At 39.8% G+C, this 10,294-nt stretch overlaps 1 protein-coding gene across 1 annotated transcript; it reads right to left on the bottom strand.

Annotated features, from left to right (window-relative positions):
* Window positions 1–503: 503 nt before the first annotated feature.
* On the bottom strand, window positions 504–6,391 carry LOC145478625 (adenosine receptor A2b-like). Its single transcript, XM_081456723.1, has 3 exons — window positions 5,685–6,391; window positions 3,173–3,599; window positions 504–2,101 (listed from the first exon to the last, which is right to left on the bottom strand). Exons 2-3 carry the CDS (start codon window positions 3,568–3,570, stop codon window positions 1,294–1,296), a joined length of 1,206 nt encoding a protein of 401 aa, XP_081312849.1. The 5' UTR covers window positions 3,571–3,599; window positions 5,685–6,391; the 3' UTR covers window positions 504–1,293.
* Window positions 6,392–10,294: the final 3,903 nt, after the last annotated feature.

Below are 10,294 nucleotides of genomic sequence, written 5' to 3'. Positions count from 1 at the left end.
CATGCAATTGAAGTCTTAGCGTTTATTAATCACACTATGTACAAGTTGAATCACAAAGCAGTTAAAGCAGTACTTTTCAAATGTGCAGTCCTGCCATATCTTACTTATTGCCACTTAGTCTGGCACTTCCCCAAATCTGGTGACTTAAGAAAACTTGAAAGACTACAGGAGAGGGGACTAAGGGCAGTATTTAGAGACAAGAGTGCTAGTTACGAACAACTACTAGAGAGGGCAGAACTGCCAACATTATTAAACCGGTGTCAACGGGATTTAAGTATTCTCATGTGTAAAGTAAAACACAAACTGTGTCCTGCTTACATCAGCAATATCTTCAGTGAACATAACTCTAACTACAATTTAAGGCAGCGTGACTTTTCCATTTGTAGGTATCAGACGATAACTTATGGTAAACGCTTTCTAAAGTACTTAGGACCCAAGTTATGGGGAAAACTCCCCCAAAGTAGTAGAGCAGCCACATCTTTAAGATCGTTCAAACAGAACATAAAATTAAATGTTCGTCAACTTATAGATGATGGATGCAAAGGCTGCAGCCTCTGCTAATTTTAGACTATTTTATCAAGCTTTTGGAATAATGATTTACACATTTGTGCAAATAATTCGATAACCGTGTTATTTATTGAATCGGAAAAAGAATTAGCATTATGTTGGTTTAATTTTTTTTTAGGATCTAGACTTGCATATAATTGTACGTAGCATTAACTTTAAACTCTTAGATCATTTTAATTACTTACTATTTTTTTTGTGCCCCCATATTAGTATGGAAGATTCTCCCAAGCTAGGCGGCATCGACTCTTAAATAAGGTCTCTATCTATCCATCCATCTAGAGACTGGTTTTCGGGCAAGAAAAGCTTTGGATAATAACTTCTTAATAGTGTTAATATACATTTTAGGGTACGTTTCTTTGGGAAACTCCACGATTGAATTCTGAAACTCAAAAAGGATTTGCATTTCTTTACTAAATAGATTAATCCAAGATCACTCGGATCATGGTGCATAAAAAGAACCGAAGAATCCACTCTGAGCAAGAATTCTTTGGTTCCTTTGATGCACCATGATCCCAGCACCATGATCTTGGATCACTGATCCAGATCCAGATCCAGATCACCCCAACGGACGCACCCTAAGGTCGTGATGTCGCTATTTAATAGTTTTGCTAGGCATTTTTATGTTATCGGCCTCTCGTGCTCCTAAAACTAAAACAAGACTCGTTAAATGTCTCGGCGTTCTTGCAAGTTACATCCAGTGCCACTTGGTCTAACATATTGCTACATCTACGTGTATACTTTATTTTGAGTAGTGTTGCTAAGCTCGCTTGGGTTAGTAGTCAATGATAGGCACTGCAGTTCTATAAAGTAGGAGGTGTTACTGTTTTTGGCAGGCTTGTTGGGCTCCAGTTGCAGCGTGTGGCCTCGTCGTCTGAAAATGCTGCGCGCCTTGGTTCTGCGTATGTCCGGGACTTTACATGGACATCTTTTTAAAGCTTGTAACATCTCCTTGAATGCCGCCTTGAAAGGCTTGCTTTTTAAAGCGCAGATCAAAGGGTTTAAGCTTATCGCCAATAAATACAGAATTTTAAGGCTAGGAAATAATATATACTTGATGTTAAATTGAGTGGAGTCTAGCCTTCTATCGCTTGGCGGCTCAAGTATCATCATGGAAGTCACCACAATAAGAGGCGCGAAGCACGCTAACGCCGAAAACACCGTGATAGCCGCCGTCTTGGCGGCGCGCATTTCAGTGACACGTCTTTGTAGCACGGCCTCCTCCAGAGTTCTGATTCGTTTGTAATGTCTGAAGGAGATAATGAAAATCCACGCATGCGAAATAAGCATAATTCCGCTGGGCAAGAAGACCGTCAGTGTCATGAAAACTAGAAAGTGAGGCACGACCTCTTGTGAGTGTTTTTCTAGTAGGATTTTGTTATTTTGAATGCAACCATGCATCATCATGAGTAGTGCTTTACCCTGGTTGTGTTGAATTCTCTGAATCAACTCTGGCGTAACTCCTTCTAATACTCCCACAAACCACAGAGCACCTATTGATATCAGTGTGCGCGTTGTTGTTATCATGGTTGGGTATCTGTTGAAGAATGGAAAAAGAAAACATGGGAAAAATTTTTTAATCAGTCAATGTACAACGTTAATGGGAAAGTTTCCACTAACCTTAGACGCAAAATTGATCCACAATGGAAGATCTAAACTTAAGGTATTGGTAACTGAATTACAGATTTTCTTTGCACATAAGAACCAGGGGTACGTAACGTAAACAGTAGCCCCTCCCAAATCTTTACGTGGAACTCAAAAAAATCTCTCGGCCGTAAAACCTGCCACCCCCCTCGGGGGGTACTCTGTAAATCTTTGGGTGGGGGAGTGCCGCTGGGACAATAACCCTAACCCTAACCCTATACCAGGCAACAATCAGCTTCATATAAACTCTTGGTCTTCGGCCATCGTAGCTTGATTAAAAATGTAACACGAACAGCAGTAATAAACATTTTAAAAACATGCATTTTATGAAGTTGGCGTTTCGTATGCTAGTCAACATATTTATACTGTATCAATGGGGGTCTGGAACCCAGACAGAAAACATCTGCAGTAGAAATTTAAATACAGACAAATATCTTTTCAAAATTTTTAACTGTTATACTTTTGAAAATGTATGTTGACTAGCATACGAAACGTCTAGTTCATAAAATGCATGTTATTAAAATGTTTATCACCGCTGTTTGTGTTATATTAATAATCAAACAATCAGCTTGAGTTTCCAACCCTATTCTAGACTACACACCAAAACCCCTACCATGTCCCAGACTAGCTATTTTCCATGCAGAAAGTTTATCACTTTCGTAGTCTAACATGCGCAAACTAAACCAATATCTTTTCAAGTCACTCCCAAGTTTCGATTTTTATTGTAGAACCCCGGGTAAAGAACCCTGTTCCAGGTTAAATTATTTACTGCACCGGTAACTTTCCCAGCAAATTATACCCTATTCTAGACCAAACCTGTCTGATTTCTATACCCTGTCCCAGACTAAACTGTCTGAAAACCATGTCCTTCACAGCGGCACATACCCACATAGCGTGTATAGACTATATATGGGAGTAACCCTCAGGGTGTGTAGGCACTTGTAAGACGGGTTTCATAACGTACCTCATAGGCATTTTTATGGTCACAAGTCGATCCAAAGATATGAGAAGTAGATGAAGTATGACAACGCAAAACAAAACAAGATCCAAGTGTGAAGACCACTTGCACAGTATCTTTGTCATTGGTTGACACTCGCTCATCGTCAGAGAGATGGCATAGCTTATTAATACTGGGACATACATAAGGCTTGCCAAAGACAGGCTGACAAGAAGATAGTTAGCAGACGTTCTTAGAGCCCCCTTCTTATATACAGCTACGCAAATGAGTGTGTTTCCCACGGCTGCTGTTAGTATTCCAGTTACAGAAAGCGTGAGAAAGATTCCTGTCAAATATTGCGGTGGAACGGACGCATTGCATTTGGAGTTTCTATCCATCGTTTCAGTACCCAGTTTTTCTTTCATTATTTCCAGTCTGATATCGTCGCGTTCAACTAAAGAGAAAAGTCACTCAGGGTTAATAGATGGCTTTTACCAAGGGGAGGTATTCAACCAATCTTTTCATTAATCAACCGCTGATGGGATTGTTTATGACTAAAGATATGAATATTCAGTAGAGACTGACTGTAGGATGACAAAGCAAGCACCCCTTCAAGTTCTTACATGCTGTTCCAACAGCCCAGTTCAATTAATTTATTACCATCATTCAGCATTTTTAAGCTTTAGAAAAAAGCCTTGTAACCGCGCTGAAAAAGTAGCAAAACATAGCATGCACCAAAGAAGATTTCCATTTCGAACTGGTTCATCCAACCTTTCCTTTCTCTCTCATATTCGCGCTGATGTCCTTCAGTACTGAAATCTACGTTGTAGAAGCGTTTAAGTCTCTGAGATAATCGATAAATACCTGTTACGTTGTGTTTATAGTTGCTGATACTGATATTATCGTAAACTCACGCAGTCAGGAAACTATATTAGATGCTTGAGGTAACGTGACTAAATCAGTGCCAGGAAAACAAGATTTTTCTTCTAAAAGGCCGACGGAAATATTGCTGTGAAATCCATAACGGAGAAAAAGTGTATTCTCCTCATATACGTTTCCTTGGTTTCGCAGAGGTAACGGGCGTTGTTCGTTCGGCCGTTGTTTCTTAGGGAGCTAAAGCAATGACGACGGCGAACCCGAGGACAACGCCTGGTAAAAAATGAATTTATATTTTATCTTCGAATTTCGCAATTTTCTAGATCTGTTCAGTGCGGCTATCGGTCTTAAAACTTGCTCAGGTTAATTATGTAACGCCAGCGTTCAGTTCCAAATAAAAAATACGAAAAATTAGCCGCCGTCGTTCGCGTCCTCCAAAATACGCATCGCGTTTCTATCGGTGAAATTTCGTAAAATTTGGCAGACTGGTAGTAACTAACTGGTATTTTAGTCGGAGGTTGTTTTTCAGGGAAATCTATCGGACCAGTTTCCCGCAGCGGTAAAAGATATAAATTCGTAAAAATCGAAAAAAAATGACTGTACAAACCCTTCTGTTGTGTTTAAAATTCGTGTCCTCCCAGATGCGATGTACTGTGAAAATTTTGGAATATTTCACTTAGGGCCGGGTCGCACTAGTGCGAATTCAAATATTTCCAATTTTTGGCGTGGAAAAAAATTGGCAAAAATTTCGCTAGTTCCAAATTTTGGCAGTGGTCGCATTAGACCAACATGTTTGAACCAAAACGTTACTGATTGAAATATACGTCACAAGATCTATATTTCTCAATTAAGTATTTTATTAGATTCCATGCGAGAGTTTAACTCTTCGCAGATTTTTCTCCACGCTGCATGTTCTTGACTCTCCGCTCTCCAGCAACTCGTGATTTTTGGCCCATAATTGAACGAGTAGATTTCGCTAGGCTTGCGTTTGTGTTGTTGCTTGCGCCACTTGCGATCGAAGAAGATTGTCTCGCCAGTAATCCAGGGTACGAGTCACAAGAATTTGAATAAAACCACTGCTCATATTCCTTGTTTGCATTGAAATAACTGTAAAAAGCGTCAGATTGAATAGGTGAAAAATGATTTTGGCCGGCCATGGCACGCGCTAAACTGGACTAGCCGTCAAAGTTATTTTCTCGCCGTAATTTTATCCAGACATGTTTTAAAAAATATGACAGTTAAATGGTTAAAAAAAGCAAAATTGTTTGCTTTGCCAAAATTTGGAAGCCTCAGCATTTCGGCTTCTTTGAGGATTGGCGAAATTTTGGCAATCCGCAAAAAATTGGCTACTTTTTTAAACTGAGGGTGGCACTTATTTTACGCTACTCGGTGACAGATTTAGTACTTATACAAACAAAATTGGCTCAAATTGGCTCTAGTGCTACATTTTTCACATAAAAACAGTGGAAAACGCATTTATTTGGGCATTTATAGTTCTGGGCTAAATGCCAAAATTTTAACAGAGATGATAGTAGAGCACTATTTCATCATTGCTTAGAGCTAATACATGTAATACGTTTGAGAGGACTGGGTGTATGCAAAAACAGCATTCACTCATTCAAAACAAAACACTAGCGTGCTCAACACTATATAAATGATTTACCTATGGAGCAACCTGTGATCCCTGCGATAATGTCTGACTCAAATGCCGTTCGTTGTGTTTTGAAACGTCTTTTGTCGTTGTCCTTGCGATGAACGAAAGAAGGGAGGCTAAAACAGTGTATTTTAATACCACAGCCAATCTATTTGGTTTTCAGTGGAATTGCGTCACGAAAAAGGTCCCAGTTGCCTGGGTGTTTTCAGTGGAGCCCGTCGTCATAGCATTTTTCAGTTCGCAATCAAGCTATCGCAAACTGTTTGATGACGTGTTTCAAAATATCAATTACCTCGTTTATGTAAAGAACAGCTTTTTGAGGAAACTTTTTATCACTTAGGAATTGGTGAACAGCATGTAAATTATAGTTAATGAATACAGTCGAGAACCTCCGGTTGCGACCGCCTCTCGTAAGCGACCACCTCTCCTCAGCGACCAGTTTTCCAAAATACCAAAAGTTTCCCAGTCACATCACTATATTTGCAACGTCTTGTAAGCGACCACCTCTCGTAAGCGACCGCGACCACTTTTAGAGCTAAAAGTTTGAAATTTTCTTTTGTTTTTAACCTCCCGTAAGCGACCACTTGATGAAAATAGAGCAGAAATTCGGCAGAAATTGGATAATAAGGTGTTGTAACATTATCGCATTCCTGGCTAGTACAAAAGACGGAAATTTCTCATTGGGAAGTACCGGAGTTTTTTCGAAATTGACTTTTTACTTGAATGAACATTTAAAAATTTAAAGAAAAAGGCACATACACTGTGCTCTATCAGTTTTAGAAGAGACGATCTTTGTAAAATTAGAACTGATTTAGTTTATGTTCAGTTCCCCCTAACATTTGAACAACATTAGAGAGTCAATTTGTAACTATCGTACGACTTTTTCCGTTCGACTTATTAGGTAGTATAGCAGAGTGATACTCTGAATAAATACTTTGGAAAGCTTCAATATTTTTGTGGCCGCTAAAAGTTATTACATGGGTTAGATGAGCATTGGCACATGGGGTAAGTCTCTGCAATTACCATATGCTAATGAGGCACAATTTTGTCCCAGTATGGTCTAAGCTCTCGCGAGCGACCACCTCCCGAAAGCGCTTACGTCAGGTTCGACTGTGCTACGTTTTGTAACTTTCAACATTACATAATTTTTCCTGAATTTCTATCTAAAACTGGCGTCTTATCATCAGTCCTCATCGCGCCATCGGACGCATAAGGCCTGGAAAAAAAAAAAAACTTGCGTCTCACTGTACCAAATTTTAATTCTTTTAAAAAAAATTATCAGAATTAACTATGAGGATGATCATGCATGCTCGCTTGTTATGAGCAACATAGCGCAAGATTTTGTTCTTTTAAACCAACAGTAATTCATCAGTTTCTGGGTGAACCACTGAAAGAATAGGAAACAAGGAAGATTCCTTAATTTACATAAAATGATTAAAAACACTGGAAGATTAAGTTTGCCTGAATATATTTGATAAAAGGACTTCACTTAAATCAGTTAAACAAAAGCAAATATATTTGTACCTTTTGTAGAAACAAGGGTGAACGAAATGTGCACTCAAAATGCATCCACTTATGAGGGATCATCGCCGCCAAAATCCTGTTTGAAATTCTGTTGTGTGGAACCTGCGTAGTTCTAACATACTCTTCTGAGCTACGTGACCTACGTAGGTTAAACTTAGAAATCTATCTTAGAATACTTCCGACAAATTCGGAATATTAACAAAACCTGGCCATGGAAAGTGTTCTAGTTATCAAAAGTTCCAGATCTTAATCTGTTAAAGGATAATAACTGATCTGAAGGTCTGATATAGACCTGACAAAGCCACTTTAATGAAACAACTTCACCCATGCCACGGTCAGTCACGTAAGAACAACGGAACACGCAGAATATCTTCATCTTTAGGCTGTTTGCTACTGACACAAAGAGATAGTCACGTACCGGCACTTTAGAAGTTCGACAGTCAGTGCCTTGATTTTCTGAATGCGACATTAACATCAAGGGAAAAAGTACTTTGCGGAAAGAGTCGAACGGCTTTCAACCGTTTATTTTTTGTTGTCGACGGAGCAGTTCGGAAAGAGCTAAAAAATAAAACATTCTCCTCAACTGAATTATTTGCCTTGAGAAGTAAATCAACGTGATTCAATCGATTGTTTTTCTTAGACGTCGACGGAGCCGTCTGGAGAGACTTAGAAAGAGGAAAGATTCCGTTCGAAGTACTGGCCTTGAAAAGTAAACCAATTACTTCCTTAAATAAGCCATTTCATTAACGCAAAAGACTTTGCTCAGTTTTTTTTTTTATCTAAGGGATTTGTTTTGGTTTGTGTGTTTTTTTTACTTTACTTTTCCCCTCCACTTCGACTTTCGGAGGCGTCGAAATATGTCAATTATCTAAGCATTTCAGCTATCCCTATCTTCAAACCATTTTAGGCAAAAATGATACAACAAGAGAACAAAGTTAGCTTTCATAGGTACCTACATTTGTTAGTTTTCCCTCATGATCAGTTTTCCTCAACCGATTCGCTTCATTCGCCTTGGTAATCTGAAAGAAGTAACTTGGAGTTCGTAGGCAGCTGTTCCAGGTTTATAGAACTTCCTTTCTGTCAGAAAAGTGATTTGTGTGTTGATTGACGCGGTGTGATGTTGAATATTTACTTAACTTAAGAATACCTTTGATGGGTTTTAAGGTCCAAGAAATTACTAATTTAGCTTGTGAAACGTTTTGTCTTAGAGAAAAACCGAAAGAATACGTTAGGCATGAAATATTTAGATTTCGTCATCGAGGAAACGCAGTATTCCTCAACGGCTAACATATGACTGTAAGTTTGAGTCACTAAAATTTTAATTAAAATGATAATGCACTTTGCGGATAACTTTGTATTTAAACAGCTGAAGTAGAATGTGTTCAACTGTTGTTCGTAAGAATATGATAACTGACTTGTAAATGAGTATCTGACTTTTTGACAGGTAGTGATACACAGCAGAAGCGTATCACCTAGCTAGGTGATATGCTTCTGTTAACAGAGATATTTCATTTTTCATATTTTCTGTACCCCATGCCAAAATAATGACTGCAATTGCTAGACCTCGGAAACACTATACAGCTTGCCCCAATGCAAGTCACAATAAATCATATGATCTCTGCTGAAACGAGGACTTTCATTACCAAATTCAAACATTGCTGTATAGATCAAACAAAAACCTGTCACTAAATAATTTCACGTTTTTGCGAGAATGCCACGACCAGCCGCTCGGGCAATGTTTTTTCGCACCTGACTCGTTCCCATTAATCCTCTCATACCACACACGGCAAGGAATGTTGCAAGGAGTGTAAAGAAAGTTGACTGAAAAAGACTGGGGACGATTAAGTTCTCGGACAGTAACCCTCATAAAAAGAATTCTACTAGTATGCTAATGCAAATGCTGCGATCTGATTGGCTGAGCTACTCGTATGCTATTTAAGAAATAGAAGACATCTACTGTGCTTCTATCGAGTTTTAGTATAAATCTACTAGCGTTCTATCACCAATGCCGTCTCTGATTGGCTACGCTACTCACTATCTATTCTGTGTTATATAATAACCCAAATTATTCTCCCATTTTGATTGGTTCTCGCCTATGATCTATTAGAGGACAGACATCAGTGACACACTCGGCTATCGCCTCGTGTGCCACTTTTTTGTTCTTACCACATTTTGACGTCATCTGTGATCTATTACTGAACAGACGCACGGTAACATGGAATCTATTTGTTAAATAGTTGACGAGGGCGCAGCTTACGGAGTCTGTCCTTGAGCTGGACCTCTGTGTCGACATCTTCCGGATGAACTTTTACACTTCCCATCCGGAGGCTCGTGCCCGGTTTACCCTGCCAGACGCAGACAGTCCAGTGGAATTCCTTCTTGACGTCCCCCCTTCCCCCTTTGTGTCTAATTAGACTTCGTAGGAGTGTGGCCTGTGAGCCTCTTCTCCTGTGTGGCTGATGCAAGTGTTTGTGCTGTTTCAGTTGTGTGGTCTCTTTGCGTTCGGTGTCCTTAGTTGGTCTACTACGCAGGAGTCCCTTGAGTCCGTCACGTGCCCTTTGGCAATTTTTGAGGTTTCTTTTGTTTGTCTTAATTTTTGGAGGGGAGGTTCGATCCCTTGGCGAAGTTGGCGGCTTGGCGCCCCTCCGTTTCTGGCGAACCCCTTCTGAGGCATTGCACCCCTCAGCTTCGGTGGGGGAATAGATGTTACTTCTGAGAGCCATTGCACTCGCCCTTCTGGGGGGGGGGGGTGCTCATTCGCCTAGTTACAAAAAAAGAAAGTACTATCGTGAAAGTTTTTTGTATTTAAGGCGGTACGATGGACGCAGTGCAATGTCCACCTACCATAGAGGCATAGATGAAAGGACAAAACAAGTACCGCAAAGGAGGGGGAGCACCCTCATACGAGGCCGGCTCGCCAACTTCGCCGGGAAGTCGAACCCCGCCCCACCATAAAGAGACAAAAGACAATAGACAAGGTTTTAAAACAGTAACCCATGCAATAAAAGCGAAGAAACGAAAGACTAGTTAAAAATATACTAGCTCAGTACGTCGTAGGGAAAGAGACCCAAGACTTCAATACATGTGATAAAAAC

The sequence above is a fragment of the Orbicella franksi genome, chromosome 1 (assembly GCF_964199315.1).
Source record: "Orbicella franksi chromosome 1, jaOrbFran1.1, whole genome shotgun sequence".
NCBI lineage: Eukaryota > Metazoa > Cnidaria > Anthozoa > Scleractinia > Merulinidae > Orbicella > Orbicella franksi.
The sequence above is the reverse complement of the archived record's forward strand: the minus strand, read 5'-3'. Positions and strand labels throughout refer to the sequence as shown.

What these genes read in the sequence shown, in the direction of transcription:
- LOC145478625 (XM_081456723.1), bottom strand. Translation starts at nt 3,570, where the DNA reads ATGAAAGAAAAACTGGGTACTGAAACGATGGATAGAAACTCCAAATGC. An exon ending in ACCATAAAAATGCCTATGAG is followed by an intron (nt 2,102 to 3,172) that starts GTACGTTATGAA and finishes ATTCTTCAACAG; the next exon opens with ATACCCAACCATGATAACAA.